The sequence below is a fragment of the Helobdella robusta genome (assembly GCF_000326865.2).
Source record: "Helobdella robusta unplaced genomic scaffold HELROscaffold_32, whole genome shotgun sequence".
NCBI lineage: Eukaryota > Metazoa > Annelida > Clitellata > Rhynchobdellida > Glossiphoniidae > Helobdella > Helobdella robusta.
In genome coordinates, this window is record NW_008704589.1 from 2,224,117 (window position 1) to 2,249,758 (window position 25,642).

The 25,642-nt window shown below is 34.3% G+C and overlaps 2 protein-coding genes across 2 annotated transcripts; both read left to right on the top strand.

Annotated features, from left to right (window-relative positions):
- Positions 1–1,825: 1,825 nt before the first annotated feature.
- Positions 1,826–8,723, top strand: HELRODRAFT_82368 (hypothetical protein; the record flags this gene model as incomplete). The annotated part of the gene is made up of 11 exons (XM_009022657.1): positions 1,826–1,978; positions 2,261–2,395; positions 2,669–2,920; positions 3,990–4,062; positions 4,923–5,014; positions 5,651–5,786; positions 6,073–6,147; positions 7,161–7,300; positions 7,576–7,878; positions 8,062–8,205; positions 8,343–8,723. The coding sequence occupies 11 exons, from the start codon at positions 1,826–1,828 to the stop codon at positions 8,721–8,723; spliced, it is 1,884 nt and encodes a 627-aa protein (XP_009020905.1).
- Positions 8,724–10,234: 1,511 nt separating this feature from the next.
- Positions 10,235–15,974, top strand: HELRODRAFT_175224 (hypothetical protein; the record flags this gene model as incomplete). Its single annotated transcript, XM_009022658.1, has 11 exons — positions 10,235–10,319; positions 10,551–10,746; positions 10,969–11,064; positions 11,648–11,727; positions 12,198–12,649; positions 12,811–13,575; positions 14,138–14,221; positions 14,530–14,604; positions 15,100–15,252; positions 15,510–15,725; positions 15,798–15,974. The coding sequence occupies 11 exons, from the start codon at positions 10,235–10,237 to the stop codon at positions 15,972–15,974; spliced, it is 2,379 nt and encodes a 792-aa protein (XP_009020906.1).
- Positions 15,975–25,642: the final 9,668 nt, after the last annotated feature.

Consider the following 25,642-nt stretch of genomic DNA (forward strand, 5'->3'; position numbering starts at 1 on the left):
TGAAACCGGTAAATTAAATGTGCTATTTTTTGTTAAATATCGTGTGGAATAATAGATGAATTGAGAGAATTATGATCTCACCTCGCGTAAATAAACATACTAGCAATGATTAATGTCTAGTGCTAAGCATTATATTCCAAGTTCTGTTTGCCTGTGTGCGCGCGCGTATGCGTGCGTGTGTGTGTGTGAGAGAGAGAGAGAGAAAGAGGAAACCGTTATGATGAATGAAACAGTTTTAATTTTTTATTCCTTGGAACAGTGTCATCCATCATCACATAGAAACGTTAGCTGTACGCACAAAATGGAATTATGTGGCTATGTATTGATACGTGCTTGCAAGGGCAGTCTTGTGCAAACATACATATTCAAGCATAGCAGCACATACTTCCCACTTTCACACACACACAAACCACACACATACACATGCGTGTGTGTACAACATTGTACAGTCACATGTGTTTCCTTAAATATGTCTTACGTATGATGCCAGTTACGTTTCAAAACTGTGGGCATTTACCAAGATTTACACATGGATTAATGCCTGTGTGTACAGTACATGTGTTGTGTGTATGTTTAAAATTTAATTTTTGGATGTGAAAAAGAGAAAAAAATGTTTTTATTTATACCTGCTCCTTTGAATTCGTCGTTGTATGTTTGTGTGTTTGTATGTTTGTGTGTTTGTATGTTTGTGTGTTTGTATGTTTGTGTGTTTGTCTGTTTGTGTGTTTGTATGTTTGTCTGTTTGTGTGTTTGTATGTTTGTGTGTTTGCACGTATGTGGATATTTATAATGCTTGTTTGTATTTCTGCTGCGTGTCTGAACCATCTGTTTACCACATGTGGATTTCATATTAAAATTTTTTTTAAAACTTAGAAAAAAAATTTCAAATAACGAAACTCTCCTATGGATATATGGAAATATAGATATGTAAAATCATTTGATTTGTAAGATTTTATTTATATGTAGATCTATGTAAAAATGTTATAATTAGTAATCATTATGTATGATGGATAATAATATAATAGCCATAAATTAATTTGACGTCATAGTGTAGGATAGGTTAACAATTTCAGTTATTTATTTTCTTTAAAAACAATTTCAAAGCTATTGAATTTTTCTTTATGAGTCATCTAAGATTTCTTTAAAAATTATTGTTTGGTTTTAATAAATGATTAAGAGTTACGTAATGTTACCATTTTAAATCTAAAAAAATTCTATTATCAATCTTGAAATCATCATTACTTCCATATTCTCTACATCATATCATCTTTGCAAGCATCATTCTGATCAAATTTCACACATCTTCATCTTCAAATTTTCAACCATCATTGTTTTCAATCTATTTTTTTTGCTACTTTACCATCAAAATTGTGGTGCTTTAACAGAACACCATTACAATCACGTACATCATCGCCATCACCAATCACTCGTGCAATCTCATACCCATCATATTTCTTTCCCTCATTGTCATCACATCATCCCTAATCATCATTTTTTTCAACATTTATTGGCTTTAATGAATATTTTACTATCACTTCTACTATATCATTTTGTTTTATTTTTATTGTTTTGTTATTTTTAGATTGTTTTATATCACTTCCATTTATTGCATGCGGCAAAATTAACCATAAACTTCTGGAGTCCTTTGTAATGTGAAGAGAACATCTTTACTCCATCCTATTAGATTCATTAAAATTGGTGTAATTTTCACCATCATCATAAAATTACTTTTACGATCATCACCGTTACTTCACATCGTCATCATCATCATTATGACGTCACGTCCTTGTCAACGTCATCCCATCACGTCATCATCATCCTGTTCATGACAAAAACACGACAGTTGAACACGGAGTGGTGTCAATTGGAAGTGATCAACCTGCTGAATGACGGAACTGGGTTGGGGTTCGGAATCATCGGGGGCAAGAGCACAGGGGTTGTCATCAAGACCATCGTGGCAGGGGGCGTTGCTGATCGAGTGGGTGGCTGTGGTGTCGTTGTAGTATCATTGTATGTTGCTGCTGTGTGTTGTTGTGTGCCGATGTTTGTGTCGTAGTAAGTGAATTGTTAATAAACATGTTTGTTTGGTTTTTTTTGTTTGTTTGTTTGTTTGTTTGAGGATGTGTATTATGTTTTGTTTTGTTCGAGTTTTGTTTGTGTTGTGGGCGTCTGTTGTGATTGTATGGCTGTTTGATGAGTGTATATTTTAAAATTTTGCGGTTGTTTTCGTCAGTTCACGTTCATCACTGATGCAACCTAGGATGGGCGCCTTCGGAGTGGCGATCACATCTTGCAGATTTGTGATGTGAACGTCCGAGGCCTGGCTTCCGAGCAAGTGGCAGCCGTCCTTCGTCAGTCAGGAAGTCACGTGAGACTTCTTGTAGCCAGGTCAGTGGTTGAACCGAGTTTCGGAAGAGGTGCTGGAGAGAATGAAGATGAAATGATGGGAAGTGGAAATATATGGGCCCCGATCGTACCCACTCAGCAAATGAACCAACACATTGATCACCTGAACATGTTGCTATCTACATATCCCGATGTGGTCGATTTGACAAGTTTCAATGCCGACGGTAGTCTGTTGCTCGATGTTGAAGAACGGTTGCAGCAACAGATTCAAATACAGCAACAATATTTTCTTGAACATCAACAGCAAGATACGCAACATCAGCATGAGTACCAGCACCATCAGATGAGTCACATTGGTCAGGTTTTGCCTGTCTTGAGTGTTGATCACATCAACAAAATAAATACCAACAACTCTCAAAATACAGCGCAAGAACAGCAACAACAACAACATTCATCGCTTTCAACATCGCCTACCGACCCTAACGTTGCGAAACTTAATAAATCGACAACAATAACGACATCAAATTCAACAACAAATCTTGCGACATCATCAGCACAACCAGTAACGCTGACTGTCTCCTCAAAACCCGTGAAACGGCTGTCACTAGCAACTGTTTTTGAAACTTCGTCATCTGACAATCTTGAAACACCACAACATCAAACAACAACAACAACTACTACAACACACATTCCCGCCAACAAAACAAATTCGTCTAATACAGGGTTTTTCACGTCCTCGTCATCATCGTCTTCCTCGTCACCATCTACAACAACAACAAAATTTAAAAATTCATCAACGACAACTACAACAAAACCGCTTATCCATAACATTCCATTGCTGCCATTAACATCAACGTCAGCTAATGTAAATAAAAACAAAGACAATGATATCGAAGGTGCTAATAACAATCTCCCAACTAACTCAGCCACACGCGTTCACACAAACATTTCAACAGTGTTGCCAACAACAACAACAACAACACCTACGTCAACAGCATTGACATTAATAGCTGCAACAACCTCGATAACATCAACAACAATAACAACAACAACAAGTTCTGACAATGTCAGTAGTTACAATAAAAAGGCAATAATTAAATTTTTTTTATTGAAAAAAATTTTATTACTTCTACTTTACACCGAATGTACTAGAGCAAATTTTCTATTTTTTTTTCAATAATTTTTTTTTTCATTCTCAGAAGATAATCAAATTTTCAAGTTTATAAAATTGTTATTTCAATTAACATTTTCATGATCTTTTCTGTTTACACATTAACATATTCATGATCATTTCTATAAACACACACTAACAATAAAAACAAAACATTAACAATGTAGTTGTATGTGAAATTAGCATTACTAATGTCATCAATGGTTACATTAACATAAGAAAAAATGCTAAACAACAGAATAGGATGCTTTAGAAAACTTAACTAACATCACACAAATCAAGAACTCGCTTCTTAATAACAGCTACATCATAAACTACACACATCAAAACGCATTAACAACAACGCCAATTATAACATTAACAAGATCGTCAACCATAACATCAGCAACAACAACATCAACAGTGTCAACCAATAACATTAACAACGACGCAACTATAACGTTAACAACAACAACAACAACAACAGGAGGAGGAATGGAGCACTATCGAAGTGGACTTGTTGAAGGACGAGAATGGCCTTGGAATAACCGTTGTTGGGTACAGCAGTGACGAGCCTATGGGAGATGGTACTGATAATGATGATGATGGTGATGGTGGTGATGATGACGATGATGATGATATATGATATCATATGATGATACATAACTTGTAAAAGTGGTATTAATGGTTTTATTATCGATAATAAATTGGTCGATAATGATTATTACGTCAGCAAGATGGTGGTGATGATGGTGGTTATACACGGTGGCGATGATGATGATGGTGGTTATACACGATGGCGATGATGATGATGATGGTGGTTATACACAATGGCGATGATGACGTCACGCGTAGGATGGATGTAATGACGATGGCCAAGCGTCGTTTATGACTGCATTGATGGACGTTTGGCACTTACTAGAACCGTATGCTTTGAAAATTTGTGTACATCTGACGGCAGACTTTTTTATCGCAGAAGTGCACGCAGAAATTTGTTGTTTACTTGAAAAAATGAGTTTTTCTACGTATAAACAAAAGCAACATTGTTGGACAAAAAACTAACATAGCCCCTTTAAATTGTCTTTCTTGACCGAATCATACCAATAATATCTAGACCGCCGACCAAAACATTCACTCAGGTAGGAGTCCACATCATATAGTTTTGCACTTACCAATATTTACTGGCAGATATTCATGCTGTGATGAATCATTCAGCCGTCAACTCGATATATATGCATATTCAACCGTATCTTCAAACTTTTTTTGAAACAGTCAAGAATTAGCTAAACATATAAAAAATATGCGAATCAAAATCAACCTCTCCAACTAGCAAATTCATACACGCATTATACAAACACAAACATACATACATACAAATACACACAAACATGCATGTATACATACAATTACAAACAAACATATGCAGATGATTTAACAGGCATATTCATAAGAAGCATAGCTCACGATAGCATCGTTCGTCTGGATGGCAGACTCCAAGTTAACGACCAAATAATTCAAGTCTGTATTTTAGATCAGTGCTTTGTTGTTTGCTTGTTGTTTAGGCTGTGTGTATGTATTGTATGTATGTATGTATGTATGTATGTATGTATGTATGTATGTATGTATGTATGTATGTATGTATGTATGTATGTATGTATTTATGTATGTATGTATGTATGTATGTATGTATGTGTGTATGTATGTATTTATGTATGTATGTATGTGTGTATGTGTGTGCTTTTTGTTAATTTTTGGGTGTTCTTAATGTTAATTACAATAATTACTTCTTATATTTTTATATTTGAAATATTTGTAATTTTTATTATAATGGTTTATTATTATTATTTCAAATTATCTCAAACTAAAATAAACTGGTTTGACGATTTTAGATCTAGCTTAATCAATTCTGCGATAGCATTTACTTACGCAATATATTGTGACAGAAATAAAGCTTGACTCTAGTTTTTATATTATTACATCCCATTTGTACACATTCATAATGACGAGCATTGATGTTAAATTATCCATTATTTTAATCTTTTAACTATTAAAATATTTGATCATTTAATATTTAATTGTAATTTTAATTTATATTTTGCTTTTGAAGAAATAAAAGAATTCTCATTATTATTATTACTTCTCGACTACCACCAGGTAGACGACAAACCACTGAAAGGGCTGACCAATCAGGAATCAGTAGAGATATTGAGGTTGACAGGTCATAGGGTCAAGTTGAAGGTGGTTCGTTTCTTCCAGGGCAGCAAGTACGAACAGCTGATGAGGTGCTCATGTAAGTGTAGGAGTTCCCGTTGTTTTTGTGGTTGTGGCAATGTCATTCAACTTCCATTTTATTGGTCGTTTGTGTCACTTTACTATTGTTTTAATGACGATATGTGTGAATGCTTTGGAAATTTCAATTAACCTGGAAACGAATTCAGAGAATAAAAAACACTTTCAGTCCAAATTTGATTCATGTGGAATTATGTCCATCAGTATGTTTCTCCAACACTTAGCACTGCCAATCGACTCGATGCTAAGCAAGAGCAGTCTCACTAACGTTCTTGGCAATCAAGTAGTCAACAATGAAATACAGCCTCAACATCCGCCACAACAGCCACAGCAGCCACAACCACAGCAGCCACAACCACAGGGTAGCGACGAACGGCGTCGAAGTAGTAACATGCAGTATTCATTGCAGCTGATAGGTTTGTTGCTATGAGGATGATGATGAAGGTGATGAGACGTTCGTGATGATGATAGTTGTGATGATGATGGCAATGATGACGAGGACGATTTTTATGTTATCATTGTGATGATCAGAATGGCTTTCCCAATGCGTTGGTTTCCTCATCTGCTTTATCACTTTCCCCATTCTAAATTTTTAATCTAAAGTTGTCGTCATTATTATCTTTATCGTTGTTGTCATCATCGTCGTCATCATCATCCTGATCACCATAATCATTAACGTCATCATCGTCATCGTCATCATCATCATCATCATGGTTGCTACCGCACAGAGAGGATTTGTCATCAGAGTGAGGAATTGCTCGTGAACAAGTGGAAAGCAATATTGCAGGCTGATGAAAATGCTGACGATGATGACGACGACGACGATGGTCATGATGATGATGATGATAACAGCGGTCCTAGTAACGATGTCGAAATTATTGTTAGTCGTTATTTCAGTAGGCGTGTCGGTCTTAGATTATAAATTTATTAAATAATTAATCACTCCATTCAACCGTTAGCTCATTTTTCCATTCATTCATTCAATCAGTCAATTCCACGTTCGCTCAGTCATTCATCATTTTACTCATTTACTTATCTTTCTATCCATCCCTCCATCTATCAATCAATCGCCCCATTGATATTCTCAATTCTATCTGCGTTTTCAATTACCATATAAATGTACGAAGAAGATAATGATTATGACGACGACGACGACGAAGATGATGGAAATAATTACGTCTGCAGCAAAGTTGCTTTCGATGATGATGTCGTACATTTTGAAAGACGATGAAGTCATCTCTGGCGGTGAAGAAATTAAAATGATGACGTTGAGGAAGATAATTTTCATGAATAAGATGAACTCACTTAAATACAAAATAATTCTCTCAAACGCAACAGGTGGCAAACGTGATGAAGTTGAAGGAACGAGGGGGAGTGGGCATGAGTCTGGAGGGTACCGTGGACGTGGATGAGGCGGGTCGGGAGTGCCATCCCCACCACTACATCAGATCCATCTACCCCAGAGGCCCCATTGCCGTCAATGGGAAGTTGAAAGTCGGAGATGAGCTACTAGAGGTTGGTTAGATTGGTGGGTAGATGGATAGATTGAAAGATGGATGAATGAACGTTTGAATGGATGAATGATTGGATAGATGGATTGGTCGATTTGCGAACAAGTGAATGAATGTTTGCTGGTGTATGAGCAATGGATGATTTTGAAGCAAAAGGTATATTAAGAAATGTTGTCATGTTGATGTGATGAACTGCAGGACAGGTGATAAATGATCAGCGGACTGAATTACTGAACAAAAGATTATTTTTAATATTGTAATGTTCCAAATAAACACCAGGTAAATGGAATAAATTTTTATGGCATGGATCGTATGCTGGTTGTATCAACATTGAAAGAGTTGCCGCAAAACGTTTGCATCGTGGTTGCAAGGAGGAACAAACGACAGACACAACAACCACAGCAGCAACAGCAGAAGCCACAACAACAGCAAATTCAAATTCAAAAGCCCCAACAACCACAATCTAAAACAAATCTTCCCATCACAATAGATCACAAATTGAAAGCGAAATCAGACATCGAGCTAATCAAAAACGCAAAAACCTCGCACGCGCTTGCACATAAGCAACATAATCCTTACGCAGTCATCTCCGAGAACAACAACAACAACAACGACGACTCCTCGTCACCGTCATTAGCAACAACAGCAAAACAATTCCACAAAATCAGCAGCATCGATGACGACAACTATGAAAATAGTTTCGGTTCTAAAAACACCATTCCTGAGACTTTAGACTCTTCTAAAAATGTTTCTGAACTTTCCCAGCTGGGGTTTTCCAATCAAATTAACAGAGTGAGATCAAAATCGTTGGAACCAATGTCGAAATTTGGAGTATGGTCTGACAAGGTCGTCATCGTGGAGATGCTGAAAAGGGATGGAGGCTTGGGCTTCAGCATACTGGATTACCAGGTGAGATGTTGAAGTTGAGAAAGTGGGTTATTTATGACCATGGTAGAGTGAAACTTCTCGTTAAAAGTTTTATATATTTTTCTGAATCACACGTGCAAAAACATGCACGCACACATGCGCACACATTTTTTGACTAGGACCCACTGAAGCCGGGGAACACAATGATAGTGATCAGAAGTTTGGTGCCAGGAGGTGTGGCCCACCAAACAGGGCTCATCCTGCCGGGGGATCGACTGGTGTTCATCAATGAGGTTAGTCTGTACAACACCACCCTCGATGTAGCGGTCGAGGCTCTCAAAAGTATCCCGAAAGGAAAAGTGGTCATGGGTGTCTTGAAGCCGCAACCTGTGGTTGTCGTCAACAGTGGCGGCAAATCTGGTAGCGGTAAAAGTGGTGGTGCAAATGTGAGAAAGAATGAAGATCACGATGATGTTGGTTTTTTTCAAAGAATAGATTTGAAATTAAATGTATATGTATTTTTAATTGCTTTTAAATTGTTGTGCTTTGAAAATTCTTAATTTTTGTTATTTAAATTACTATAGTTCAAATACAGTTATGGGACCATACCGGTGGTATTTAAAAATTTTATGACTTATAATCGTCCACAAATGCGCTATAAATTCATTCATTATATTTTTTCCACGTTGACAACTATTTCAAGAACTCCGAATCAACGTCCGTTCTCCAACAAACGATGACGTCATCACCGAGCGTGACATCACCGGCTAAAAAGTTACCATCTTTACCGTCGTCCAAACAGACACATCCGTTATCATTATCCTTTTCTGTTTCATCGACATCGTCAAAATCATCTTTGCCATCCATTCGATCATCATTATCATCAACGTTTGCGGATGTGACGTCACGCCGTCTTCCTCAATCGTCATCGTCTCACGTGATCACTTCATCATCATCTTCTTCTTCTTCGTCCACGCCTCAATCGACCATCACTTCTTCCGCTTTAATCGAACTTTCTAGGAGCAACAATAACAACAAATTTAATTACAAAAATAATAATTTTGATACCAACAACTTGACTGGCATAAATAACATTAATAAATTTAATCACAATACTATTCCTAAGACTGCACTTAGCAGCAGATCAACTATGTCTGCTGCTGTAAATATCAATGCCACTAACAACAACGACACCAACACTGCTAGCAACAGCATTAATTGCATCAGCAAAAGTTTTCCAGCACTGAAGAAATTAAGCGATGAACGTATGGACAGAAATAATTTCTCTGGCAAAAACATCAACAACAACAAAAACAAAAATGACGACGATAACGTCATCAACAACAGCATCAACAACGACAAACATAACATTTCAACAACAACCACGACAATGAAAACAGCTTCATTCATCAGCGATTCAAAAATTTTAAAAAACGAAATGAAAACAACGTCAGTATTATCTACGTTAACAACGCCACCACCAACAATTAAAACGGTAACAACAACAACAACATCGACAACATCAACAACTAAACCATCAAGACCCGAGGTACTACCAAAGCCAAAACTTCCAATCAAAGTATTACATTTTTTATTACAATGATTAGGTGGTTTAATGCTTCTCAGCTTGCTTTTGAAGCTGGTCACTGCGTGGCCAACCTGGAACAATTTGATATGCGTACAAAACAATCATTTTAAATTAATGCTTATAACTAATTCGATTGAATTTGTTTTTTTTTTCATTTGAACCATTTCAGTGTGAAAATAATTTAGAATTTAAATTTAGATTAAAGCTCAATTTTCGCCTTCTGAAGAGAATGATGGTTCCCTAGAACGAATATTAAAACAGCAATTGCATCAGCAGCAGCAGCAATACAGACCATTTCTCATCACCCAACAACAACAACAGCAGCAGCAACAAAATCAACGTCCCACATCGCAATTACCCGAACAAACGACAACAACTCAATCATCATCATTATCACTATCTTCGTCACTGAGAACACCACCATTCCAATCGTCATCATTATCAGCATCATCATCATCACCGTCGTCATCATCGTTATCACTGATGGCGACCATGTTGATGAAGCTGGAACGTATTCCGAAGTATTTGGAGCAGAAGATATATATCTGTAAGGGAACTATGCCTCTGGGTTCGTTCTCCGTGATGTTGTTTTTTGTTATTGTTATTGATGTTGTTAGTAATGTTGCTGATGTAATGAAAAGTGATTTTGTTTTCTTATTTTCAACTTAAAAATTTTTTACTCTTGTCATGTTACTCCTACTTTTTTTGGTCTTGTCTCCTTTTCATTTAGTTGTTAGGTGGTCGGATTAAAATGAAATATTCATGTCAATCAAAAAATATTCCACTAATCACCCTAAAGGACTTTCAATCGAAGCCACGCCTACCAGCCACGGTTGCGTCATCAAGAACATCAGCAACGGTGCCGTTTTAAGAGACGGTCGCCTGTCAATCAATGACGTCATCTGTGACGTCAACAACGAGACCTTAAGAGGGGTCAGCAACTTCCAGGCCAAGTCGATCTTGAGGAGGGCCGCACTCGTCGGAGATGTCATCAGGTCAGGTGGAGTGGTGGGATGTTGTTTATCAAGATTATTTATTATTGGTTGCTACGATGATGCAATGGTTAAGGTGCTTGGCATTGTTCATGTAGTGTCCAGGTTCGAATGTAAATAAATAAATATATATATATATATATATATATATATATATATATATATGTGTGTGTTTTATTATTGCTAAAAATATATTTTAACATTACTATGCATATATTTCGACAGCTTGACGTCCATACCATCTTCAAAATTGTTACCCTACATGAAGAAATTAAACATCGATAAGAGTGATGATGGCGTCTATGATGACGTTAAAACTGAGTAAGTCACTTACACACACACCACACACACACACACACACACACACACACATCCAAGCCTACACAGACAGACAGACAGACAAACATACACCAACATACAATTACAATTTAATATCGGATGGCTGGATGAATCAAAAACACTTTCTGTTTTTTTTCCTATATATATTTAAAAGCTTATATATGATAAATACATAATTATATTTACAGATATTTTATTACTTTTTTTGCTTTTGTCTAACTGTTAATACATGTCAGTTCAGTATTTTAAAGCCATGACAGATTATTTCCATGATTTGTTTTCAAGTTTTTATGTCCAATAAAGATTCGAATTTATTTAAAAATTAAAATTTGATACGTTTATGTTTGAGTTTTTTTTCATTTCGTTTTGTGTTCGTTTATAAAAATTATTTTTAAAATATCTTTTGTTTCGCTTTTTTTCGTTTTAATAAAAAATTTTGGTCTTTTCAGCGTTTTGTTCGAAAGTTCCAAACTTAGTTCTCAAAAATAGCATTCAAATCAAAATTTAAAAATCGGCGTTAAAAGCGAAACGAATTCATTGAATGTAATGCGATGCCATAATGCAGAACGATAGATGCCTGTTCACTGCAATGTAGGAAGGAGATGCACTTGAGGGACATCAAACTCGTCGAGATGAAGGCGAGTGGTCAGTTAGTTCTTCTCTTCATTCATTCATTTTTTCTTCTTCATTCTTTTCTTTTTCATTTATTTTTTTGCGTTTCATCCGTTTCTTCTTGTTTATTTGTTTCATTACTTTGCATAGAAATAAAATATTTTAGCAGTTTAACTTTTAACGAAAAGTTATTTTCTAGTCAGCAAAAAAAATGTTTCAAGTGTATATGTTTCCAGTTGTTAATGTGTATTTCGTGCGTACATTGCGCCTAAGTTTGTTTCTTAATACGTTTGTGCCTATTAAACCTAAATAGTGCTGTTAATAATGCCAAGAACTTTTGAAGTTCAAGAGTTTGAAATATATTTACGAATTTATGGTTAATTGTCTTATATTAATGCTAGAAACATCCCATTTTGTCCGTTCATCTAACAACATTATCAGAACTGATGCAATTCAACACAACACTTTCTTGACATTTATCCAATATAATTTTTTCACTCCAGAAAATCCTAAATTGAGGTATAAAATTATAAAAGTTGTCGTCAACAAAAACAACAAATCAACATGCAACTATTGCGGAATGCTTCAGCCTGGTAACATTGCAACACCAGAAACGAGCAACACAACCAGCCACCCAACAAACAACACAACAAACTGCACGACAAACAACACAACAAACAACATCGACATTTCAATGTCTAAATCATTTTTACTTGTCAATAATGAACATTCAACAAATGGACAATCTTTGATCAAATCTCGTTCGCTCAACTTTACTGACAACAACTACAAAAAGAACCTCGAATCACCCGTGAACGAAAATCTTTTTAATAAAAAACTTGGACTGCAACTGGCTGGGAATCGTTTTTCAAGTGGAGTTTTTGTTGAGAAAATTCTACCCAATGGCATTGCACATTTAAATGGAGGCTTTCAAGTTCGGGATCAAATCATACAGGTAACTCATTCGAAAACATATAACATATGACATTAATTCAAATTACATATGACATTAATGCAAACTAATTAATTAATAAACTAATTAATTAATTAGTTACACGTAATATTTTATTTCCATGTTATCAACTTCTCCATGTTGTTTGCCACGAAAACGAAAAGGTAAAGAACCAATCGCTGATGACAACCAATCACCTCAGCTCAACACCGATCATTGCGTCACTTGTCAATCAATCTACAGATCACGTGACTTTCTACTTGCTGAGATTGGAAAGCATGGACGTTGATGTAAATGAAAATGACAACAATAACAATAACAACAACAGCAACAACAACAACAACAAAAACAACAACAACAGCTATTCTAACGAAAAGACACAAACGGACGATAACCATATTGACATTAACGTTGACAGTAGGAGTAACAATGTCAGAAATATCATAAATGGCGTCGAATATGTTAATTACTCAAAAACAAAAAATCAAAAACAACGACAATTTCAAAAACAACAACAACTCGAGCAAAATCAGTGCCTTACCGTTGCGACAACAACGACAACCATCATATCATCAAGGTCCTCTGTAGTAACGTCTGCAACTACAACTTCAGCTACATCGTTGTCGTCATCAAAAATTTTCCCACAACAAACTACATCTGCGACAACCAATCCTCATTCTACATCTAATCGCGACGACATAAAAAACGCGAACAAATTTTACAACAACAACAACACAAAATCTCCCAACAACATCACAAACAATAGCAGCAACATCAATAACAACAACAACCACAACAACTTTGACGACGACAGCAACGTTTCAACGACAATTCATCAAATTGAATACGACAAACCAACGTGGATTACAGTTGACAAGAAGGACCTCTGCCTTGGAGTCGAAGTGGTCGGTGGTGTGACGACGCTTCTGGTGCGTTTCTATTACCACTACTGCTGCTGCTGCTGCTGTTACCATCACTACTACTACGTCTACTACTACTACCACTGTGGCTACTAATGCTCTTGTTGCCTTGCTGCTGCTGCTACTACTACTACTACTACTACTACTACTACTACTACTACTACTACTACTACTACTACTACTACTACTACTACTACTACTACTATTACTACTACTATTACTACTCCAACTAAAAAGACGATAACATTGTGTCATGATCATTATCATTATCAGATCATCATCGTCGACATTTTCATCACCATCATCGTCTTCATGAACATCTTCAATGATAACGTCTTTGGCGTTGTTGTCCAGTGTGTCAGTTGTCTTTTCCATATTATTCTCGTCAGTTTGCTATAATGTCATGCTGTATTGTTACATTCTTTCACTGAAGAGTGCACTCATTCTTAGTACATTTGTTACTAGTTATTTTTCATTTCTGATATTTATACTGAAATACCTATTATTGTTATTATTATTTGTATTAATATTTGTATTATTACTGTTGTTGTTGTTATTACAAAATACACAGAGGTACCTGTACATACACGATATCTTCAGGGGTGGGGCTGTCCATAGGGACGCCAGGTTGAAGATCGGGGATAAAATATTGCAGGTCATGATGATGATGATAATGACGATGGTTGATAATGATGACGACGACAACGATATTGATGATGACGACAATGATGATGAAGATGATGATGATGACATTTTTGCATCATTTGTATTATGATGATGTTGTTTATTCAATTTAACCCTGAATAATGAAAAATAGTACTTCATTTCTTTTACCGGCAGGTTCATCAAACAATTTCATTAATGCATCAACACCACAAGCATGCCGTCATCATTGTTTACTCGCCACGCCACACCACGCCACTCCACACCACACCCCGCCACACCACACCACACCACCAACAGATCAACGACAAATGCTTGCGACATGCGACAGACGACTACGCCAACGACATGCTTCGAAGACAAACGACCTCCTCCGTTAGATTTTCACGCCATTTATGACGATAATAATGTGATAACAAATAGAACTATAACGCTATGGTGATGACAACAACGATGATGGCGATCACGAAATAAAATTATGGCCACATTGTTGATAAGTTTGTAGGCATGGTAAATTTAGACATGTGCGAATAAAACTATGGCTTTTTCTGTCAGTAGTTATAAAGTGCGAGTGACCAGTTTTAGCATTAATAATTTTTGTATAGTATATTTTTTTTTGGCTAACATGTTCTTATGCATAGTAAATTCTCATTGTATATTTTTTTTGGCTAGCATGTTCTTATGTCTGCCACAATTTTTATTTTTGTAGAATGAATATGCGTCAGTTTCACAATCCGTTAAACTTTTGGACTAAAAAATGTTTATTTTATTATAACAAGAATGACGTGTCGAGTACGGGATGACGAAGTTATGAAGGTGATATTGAATGGGTGTAACATTGATGATAAAATGATTAATTTTTCAATACAGGTAAGTTTTCAGGTAGTTCGCGAGTCCAGACCTATCTCGGAGAGAGATGCCTATGATATTATTCAGGCCTCCATCAGCAAAAAGTCCAGTCGTGGTTTCGGTTTCTGTTTCGTTGTAAGAGGGAAGAATGAAGGGGTCTTTGTATCTGACATTGTCAGTCTCTCTTCTTATTAACTGCTTGGTTTTTATTTGATAGTTTTAATTTTGTTTATTAATTTCATTTAAATTTGTTATACCATCTCTGTCGTCGTGATGATATAGAGCACACATCAACCTTTGATTACACCACTAACAATCGTTATCATTCTTTTCATCGTCATCATCGTCGTCATCACCATCACTATCTTCATCATCACCACTATCTTCATCATTTTCATCATCCTCATCACCATCACCTCTATCATCATTAGATAAGGGGTACATCATCAGACGCCGAAAGCATCATGTTACCAGGCGACCAAATTTTGAGAGCGAATGACGTCGACATGAGATCTGTGACGCACCACGAAGCTTCCATCATCTTCAAAACCGCTCTAAAGCAACTGAACTTGACATTTGCCAGGGTCAAATCGGCTTCAAGGTCATCCGATGACGATGACGATGATGAAGATGATGAAGAGAGAAAAGTAAAAAAAGAAACTGGTGATGAAGATTAAAAAGTACTGTGCGTTTGTGACGAGACAACGATGATGACGCAGTTAGGCGAAGTGAACATGGTGAGATGTGTCCTCATACTAGCAATGATAACAAATCAAAATGGAACAATTGAAGAAATGCAATGCCAGTACAGATTTGGAGATGAAGCTATTGATTCAGAATTCGATTGGAAGACTTTGATTGCAGTGCTATATTTATATTCAACGTTTGACCGTTAGTGAAATATTACGTAAAGTAGGCAGTAGATGCAGTCTAACTTGGAGAACTAACAAAAAATAGATAAATTATAATTTTGAAAATAATTTTAATAAATTCCGTGAGAAAGAAAATAAAATTTAAGAATGGAATATGATGTCTTTTTTTTATTCGTTTCCTCTTGCATGAATGTGCTGGAGTTGGTGACGAGTTTCTTGCAGCAGCACCTATGCCGTTTGACTCCATCTCTCATAAATGATATTAATTCATCTCGTTTTTATTGTGAATGTGAGTATTTTTTACAATTTTTTCTATAATGTCAGTGCTAATTTTGCCATTGAGCTAACTGGTTGACTAGTCCGACACTTTTTGATTTTTGTTAAAACGCATCCCAATATGTGAATAATATTGTATGCGAATTATTTCCTTGTGTACTTTAATCTTTTATCATTTCTTTATCGCAGTGTTATGTAATTAGATAGAACTGTCCACTTTGTTCACTTGTTTTATGATTTTCAAACTTGAAATAATTTCATTTTTACGTAAAGATTTATAGGAAAAAAAAATTTTTAGATTTTTTAGATTAAAATTAAATATAATCAATCAGTACTCTTTCATTTTTTAGTTGTTTCAATTTATTCAATCATTCAACGCGACCATGTTTTTCTAAGTTTGTATGTATATATTCATCGTATGTATCTGTATCTGTATATATAAGAAGTTTGTATGCATGCATGTTATGCTACTATTGTATGTTCAAATGCATCATCATGCAACTTTTTGTGGAGTCTTCGCTGTAAAATTTTATAGTTTTGTGTCAATGCTGCTTTTGGAAACTTGGCAATCTTAGTGTTGATTACGAGAAAATGTTAATTTCTGTATGTGCCTGTGAGTTTCTGTGTGTGTGTGTGTGTTTTTTGTGTGTGTGAGTGTATGTGTATATGTGTATGTATGTCTGTGTATTAATAATATTTAAACAAAATGCTTCTTTTTTATGTTTATATGTTTATTCATAAGTAATTTACTGTAAAAAAACAGCTCAAATACATTGTATGATGTTATGTATTTCAGTATTTTGAGTCTATTTGTGCGTGTCAGTGTGTGTGTCGGTATGTTTTTGTGTTTGTGTATATGCGTGAGTTTGTGTGTACCATTGTGTATGTGTGTGTCTATAGTCAATTGTATGTACGTGTTTGTATATATTGGAATGATTGAATTTATGTGTGTATGTATGTGTGTGTGTATACATATGTATATGTGTGTATACATGTGTGTGTGTGTATATGTATATATATATATATATATATATATATATATACACATTTATATATGTATATGTTAAGTTCTCTATAATTCACTAACAGACAAACGAATTCATGTACAAACACAAAAAATTCATTGAAAATTAATGAATTGAAGAAACCATTTTGATAGTTTTACTCTAAGATTTTTTAATTCAAGAAAATATGAATATAATTTGTATATAATAATTCATTGATTAGTGCAATTTTTGTGATAAATGTTAAACATTTCTGAGAAAATTTAAACAGTATGATGTCATTTTAAATCTTTATCTAAGAAACAAAATTTAAATAATTTTACTTCATTTATTTCATCCGTAGACAATTAAATAAATTCGCTTTAAAACAATGATAAAAAAAATTTTCAAATTTTTAAATACAAATAAATGCTAAGTTTAACAATGGTAAATGATGATTGCTACTAAAAATATACATACATGCATACATACTTACGTGCATACATACAAACAAAGAAACATACATACATATACAGATGTACGTGAATACAAACACCCACATAAACACACACACAACCATACACACATATACGCACACATACATATATTATATCTATTTAAATAAATATTCATTATACATCCATACATTTTTATATATGGCGTCTCCTGAATTCTTTCAAATAAGTTTTTTAATATATTGAAATAATAAAAATCATTAAACTGTCACTATTTTGAATCAAAATGAATACAGTACTTAAGTACAATATATATACTGTGTGTGTATATATATACACACAAATGGTTGTCTGAGTGTGTATTTGTGTGTGTATGTGTGTCTTTGTGTGTACATTATGTAAATAATGATCGATATATATAGGTATCATTTGCGCATATGATTCATTTGTCATTTTTATATATTGATCGTGAGTGAACATGTTAGGAAATGTTATTGCAGATGAAAACGGAAAGACATTTAAACATCATCAACCATTATTACATTATAGAAATCTATGGATTTATATATGTGTTTGTGTGTTATGTTGTGTGTGTGTTTGTGTTTGTGTGTGTGTTGTGTGTGAGAGTGTGTGTGTTATCTTACATAAATATTAACTAGAATTCATTAAATAAATTTTATTTTAAAACGCAAACATAAAAAAAAATAAACTTTCAAAATAACTAAAATGGCAAAGACAATCGTGGAACGATCATCATGATCGTGCCGAACTGTCATTAACGTTAATCCGGAGAGAGTTATCCCAATATGAAAATAATGCAATTCAAATGGGATTGTATGTGTGTATGTAATGGTCTAATTCATTCATGCTTGCGTGCATGCATGCATGGGCGGATGCATTCATCTAATTATCTTTTGTCCGTTCATTTTTTCGTTAGCTTGTTCATTAAATCATTAATTCATATGCTATTTCATTTATTCATCCTTTTATTTTTTCCCATTCAATCGTTAAAGTTGAATTTTTATTGTTTAAAAAGTGTATTCGTCATATCATTCTTACAATCACACACCTCTAAAAGTGAGATTTCAATTTCAGCTATTTGAGCCATTGTTCATAAAATTGATTCATTAATTAATTTTTGCTACATGCATACCTTCGTTTATGATGTAAGATAACTGCAAAACGTCATGCCCGTACACGAAGACTAATTAATATATATTTATATAACGAAATTAACATAATTAATTTATAATATTAATATTACAATTTATTTTATTATGATAATTTATGATGAAAATAATTCATAACAATTCAATTTCAGCCAGCACATACACAAACACACACACAGACTCACACACACAGACAAACAAAAACCTACACAATCAAAATCGAAATAAACTCATCATATAATGTATAGCATCTCTTAGGATGATGGAGAGCGTTGCGAAATAACAAAATGACAATACTTCATGAAAGAATTGGTTTGCGAAAATAAATAAAATTTAAAATAATTAAAAATAATTCAATTAAAAATAATTTAATTCGTAGAGCTGTGGAGGAATTTGAGCAGAATGCAATAGATTATATTGATGGTATACTTTGAAAACAACGTATGTGTATATAAACCATGTGTCTGAGTGTGTTTGTCTGTGTGCGTGTGTGTCTGTGTTTTGTGTGTGCGTGTAAATGTACGCGCGTCTGTGTTTTTTTTATTATGATCTGCGATCGATATGAATTAGATAATGCCATGTTACTTAACTACTATATAACCGGACACAAAAAAAAATATTATTCATACAAAAATTACCCTCTCCAATTAATTAGAAAATTAATTAAGTAGAGGACAACATATAACCTAGAAGTCCAACCAGCATGACAGGGTATATTTTATCTATAAGAGAATAATACATGACCGCATTACTACGCCATTGAATCAATACGCTGCGTATTTAATTACAAACGCACCTACAGACACACACATACACACGCAAATACAAACACACAAACAAACACGCACACACACACATACATACACACACAAGTACGAACACACAAACACGCACACAAAAACACACATACAAAAAACACACATACTTGCCTCTCGTCAACTCATGTGAAACGTGTTTGTCATCGTGTCCGTGCGCTCACGCGTGTGTGTATATTCATGGTGTATGCGTATAATGTGCATATACATTCTACCCGTGCATATTATTCTGTTATATCATGGCTGTGTAAAAAGTTACATCCATCCACTTCATTCCATCCTCATTCCCAAGTCCCAATCCTAATGGGAATCTGTTCATGTGGGGACGGCCAGTAACCAGACAGACAGAACACGTAGCTGGAGTTCGAGTTAGGAATAAATCAGCTGTTTCTACGGTGTACGTAATCCAGAAAAATATTTCTGTGGCCGGCTTGCTATGCGTGAAAAAATTCAGTAAGAGGAAAAAGATGAAAATTGTATACAGAGCAGTTTTTTGTAGGTTTGTTAACTTATTCATAAAAACAACTACATCAATGCTGATTAACAAATAAAACACAAGTATGTGTGTGTGTTAGTAAGTGTGTGGGTACGCCTGGTTTGGTTGTGTGTGTGGCTTTGTGTGCATGTTTGTGGTTTGTGGTGTGCGTGTGTGTGTGAGGGGTGAGTGTGTGTTTCTATAAATTTTTTGAAAATGGGTTAGGGGATTTGGAACTTAATTTATCGTACATTAGGACTCTATTGGACAACTCTTATTTTATTTTATAAACACATGTATGCTTGTACAAAAACATGTATGCTTGTACAAACACATGTATGCTTGTACAAACACATGTATTCATGTACAAACACATGTTTTATGTATGTGTAATATGTACACAATGTACATCAATTCCATCTTTCGAGAAAATAATTTACTAATTGGAATGGATGACACTTGTATTGGCAGCTTTCATAACGCAGTTGAATAATTATTTCCGTGTAAACTGGTTAATCTGTTAACCAATATCAGTAATCAATAATTAATTAATTAATATAATTTTACTACCATTTGTTTGACTAATGATAAATAAGATCAACATATAAACAGTGAGAAATGAAAAGAGTATAGGTAAGTATAAACAATATATATAACTCTGGATATAAATATAAATATATGTGTGCGTGTGCGTGTGTGTGTGTGCGTGTATGTCTACATGCGTGTGCGTGTGTGTGTGTGCGTGTATGTATGCATGTATACGATTATATAATATAAATAACGAAAACAAACAAAAACACAAAAAAATAATATGCGAAATATAATCTTTTGATATTATTTAGATGATGACAAGTTTAACCATATATATATATATATATATATATATATATATATATATATATATATGTGTGTGTGTGTGTGTGTGTGTGTGTGTGTGTGTGTGTGTGTGTGTATGTGTGTGTATATACATGTATGTGTATATATATGTATATGTGTATATATATGTATGTGTGTATATATATATATATATATATATATATGTAAATAATGATAGACTGTACTTCGATATGCCACTTTTTCAAATTGTAAACTATAAATGATATACATATGCACGTACGTACAATAATATATGTATACATACATTCATTCACACAATTTTGTGTGGATGTGTATATGCGAATTTGTATGTGTATGTGTGTGTGTGTGTTTGTCTGCAGCCGATGTGATGTGTGTGTGTGTGTGTGTGTGTGTGTGTGTGTGTGTGTGTGTACGTGCATTCATTCATTCGCACAATGTCGCTTCAGTTTTTTTACCGTATTACATTTCATAATAGTAAAAACGATAAATACGTATAAATTTACAACAACGAATTCTAATAATCAGACTAATTAGAAATTAATTAATTCAATTAATTAAATGAGCGTTTGAGTATATATGTATGTATGAATTGGTAAGAATATTTATGTGTCTTTGTACGTATAGATGTGTTTGTGTGTGTGGGTTCATGTATTTTTGTGTCCATCTCAACAAAAGAAATGATCAATCGAGTGGTCGATGGATAGATGGATGGATGGATGGATAGATGGATGGATGGATAATTTGATTGAGTGTTTGATTGGCTGATTGATTGGATTGATTGATTGAGCGGTTGATTGACTCTTGCACTTCGCACATACCAGGTTGATTGAATGACTGAAAAGTTATTTAAATCCAATAAATAAATGAATGAATGAAGGAAGGAAGGAATGAATGAATGAACGAACGAACAAACGAACGAACGAACGAATGAATGAATGAATTATTAAACAAATAACTGATTAATGAATGAACAAATAAACAGACTGACTGACCGACTGAATAAATGAATGAATGAATAAGTTAAAGCATGTTAGATGAAAGAAATAAAAAGCAAACAAAAAATCAAATATTTGAAGAATTGAATGCTTGGTTGATGGTTCGAGATACAATGGCTACTAAAAAAATGGCAAAAAATATTAACATTTAATTTATACTTTATGGTTACAACTGTCCGCACACTTATATATATATATATTTATATATTTATAATATATATATATAATATTTATACATAATTTACCTTGAAACATTTAAAAATGATGAAAATATTTTATAAATTGTACAATCTAATTAGTTTCTAGTGGAACACAATTATATTTATCTAATCGTATTGAATAAAATACTATGCACACACATATATATATACATATATATATATGTGTGTGTGTGTGTGTGTGTGCGTGTTTGTGTGTGTGCATGTGTCGTAATACTTGAATAATTTTCGATTCGAGTATAAAAAGAAGAAATGCAGGTAGAATGAGATATTGCAAGATGGACGACGATGATGATGACGATGTCGACGATTATGGTGATCATATTAATTAGGTTTTCTGTGATGATAATGTGGTGTTGACAATGATTACGAAGATGATGTTATTATGACGTCATGGCGATCATTTTCTGCAATGTTTACTTTTTTCATCAATTTGAATTTATGTTGTTATTATTATTTTTCTTCTTCTTATCATTATTTTTCTTATTATTGTTCATTTAACTGTTGTAAAAAATTAATTCGTTAATTTTTTTTATAAAAATTCGAAGCCATTTATAAACGCTGATTGAATTATTTAAAAGATTTATTCACCCGTGCCGCGATCCTGTTGTGTTTTTTGTTGCTTTTGATGTTCGTTTTGGCATAGTTCATCAGTACCAGTATATCTGCTGGTTTATTACTGACATTCGTCGGTCCGTGTCCTGTCGGTTTTGTTGTTGATGTTGTTGATGTTGTTATTGTTGATGATGATGTTGCTGTTTTTGTTGTTGTTGATGTTGTTTTTGCTGTTTTTGTTGTTGCTGTTGTTGATGATGTTGTTGTTGATGTTGTTGTAGTTGGTGGTGTATTAATGATTTAGCGCTGTTGATGTCGTTCGAAATGCTAAGGGTACTATATTTATATTTTGGAGTCTTTCAGTCTTTGTGATCTTTTTTTTTGATACTATGACGTCATTAATTTTGTTCAGATTGTTTTTTTGCTCTAATAATTTGTTGTTGATTTTGTCGTCGATGAGATCATTGTTGATGACGATGATGATCTCGAGATGATAGTAATGATGATGATGATGATGACGAGGTCGATGATGATGATGATGACGGCAAAGTTGAGCTGCCGTGGTTCAATTTACGCACAAACTATTCTTCTTTGTCATCATCATCAGTATTATCACCACATCATCATCGTCATCATCACTGTTATCATCAAATCGTCGTCGTCATCATCACCATCATTAATTTTATTTTGCCTATTATTATCATCATCATATTTTCGTTCTTCCTATCATTGCCTTGAAACATCTGGGACACAACCATGCCTATATACATTTCCATCATCATCATCATTTAGACGCTACCACTATTATCATTAACATTGCCAACATCATCCTCACGATCATCAGCTTCTTCATCATCCTCATCATCATCATCCTCCTCCTCATCATCATCATCGTTGTCGTCATCATTATCATATTCACTCGACAGAACAAACATCCATAAGTAACTTAAGCATCTCGGCATGCTTGTTCGTCGTCTTGCCACCGTTATTTGCAGCAGCAGCACCTGACGACGACGACGGCGATGACGATGATGACGATGAGTAGAACAAGAGTGGGCCGAAGATGATGGAGAGGTTGCGAGGGGTCATTTTGTTACTTGTTGACCTTTGACCGACTTTCAACAGGTGGTCCAGAAGGAAGAACAAAGTGTCCTGTTGGTGGCAATGATGATATCGATGATGATAACGATGATGATGATGATGATGATAGCGATGATGATGATGATCTAACGATTATTAAGATTGCAATAGCGAGTAATTATTGAAAGTTAGGAATGTGAAATCATTGCAACATTCGTTCCGTTACAAACACACACACCCACACACACGCATACACATACACACACACTTAACTGGTATAAGCTAAAAAATAATTACAAACATATGACCAATTGGATAAATTTCACAAAAAATCAAAAAAAAACCGAACAGGTGTTGTATAAAAATTTTATTTCAAATTATTTCAAAAATTCTAAGAAAACAAAGACAAAAAATATTAACAGAACGTCCACACTAGCAAAAAATTAACTTAAACACTAATGGATATTGTCTTCTGCTAATTAAGCAAATCAAGCCACGCCTATTTATGTTAATTATTCATAAGTCGGCCAGTTAATTATTCACAAGCTGCGCTGTGCGGTCATCGATTAATTATTCATGATTTTAGACCATAGTACCGAGAAGCTGCTGCGAAAAACAAAGCACCATAAAAAGGATTTATCCAGGTCTCAGTTTAGTAGAGATGATGGTGATGATGATGTTGTTGGTGATGATGATGATGTTGGTGATGATGATGATATTTGTGATGATGATGTTGGTGATGATGATGATATTTGTGATGATGATGTTGGTGATGATGATGTTGTTGACGATGATGCTGATGATGACAACGAAAATGATGGTGATTTTGAAATTTGATCAAGCGGGCCATGTCAGTGCTGGCATTTGTTTAAAAGTGAAATTTTAAATGGAGGCACTGAGGTAATGAAAAATGTTAGAAAATAAAAATAGATAAAATAAGAACAACGACAATGATGATGATGATAATGATGGAGGAGGTAATGTTCGGATGGAAGGAAGAAAATGATGAAGACGTGAATGAATGTTTGATGGCCCTCTGATTTATGCTCGTTCTCATCATTATAATGATTATGCTCGTTATGATACTACTACTACTACTACCACTGTTAAAAAAGCCTTCTAAAATAACATCTCATTACGATAATGATGACTAAATGATGTTGACTATAATGATGATTATAACGATAATATTGATAATAATGATGACAATAATCGTGATGATGATGATGATGATGCTGACGATGACGATAATGATGATGATGATGGCTAGCAGTACTAAGAATCTAACAAAACGAGGTTGTAATTAATGATGACAAATGTTCTGATATATTTTTGGACTGATGACTGAGAAAATTATTAATTTATAACTAAGACTCATTCGTTTGTTCGTTCGTTCATTCACTCATTCATTCACTCATTCATTCGTTCGTTCATTCGTTCGTTCGTTCGTTCATTCGTTCGTCCGTTCGTTCGTTCGTTCGTTCGTTCATTCATTCATTCATTCATTCATTCATTCATTCATTCATTCATTCATTCATTCATTCATTCATTCATTCATTCATTCATTCATTCATTCATTCATTCATTCATTCATTCAGTCATTCATTCATTCATCCATTCATTCATTCATTTTCATTCATTCATTCATGCACTCACTCGTTCATTCAATCCAATAATAATCATGCAATCAATCCTACTCACGTATTCGCGACGCAGCGGTAAAATTTTAATGTCATTGCTGCCGTTAATGATGTCATAGATGTTGTTGATGATGTCATTGTTATCAATGATGTCATTGTGGATTTGACGTCTT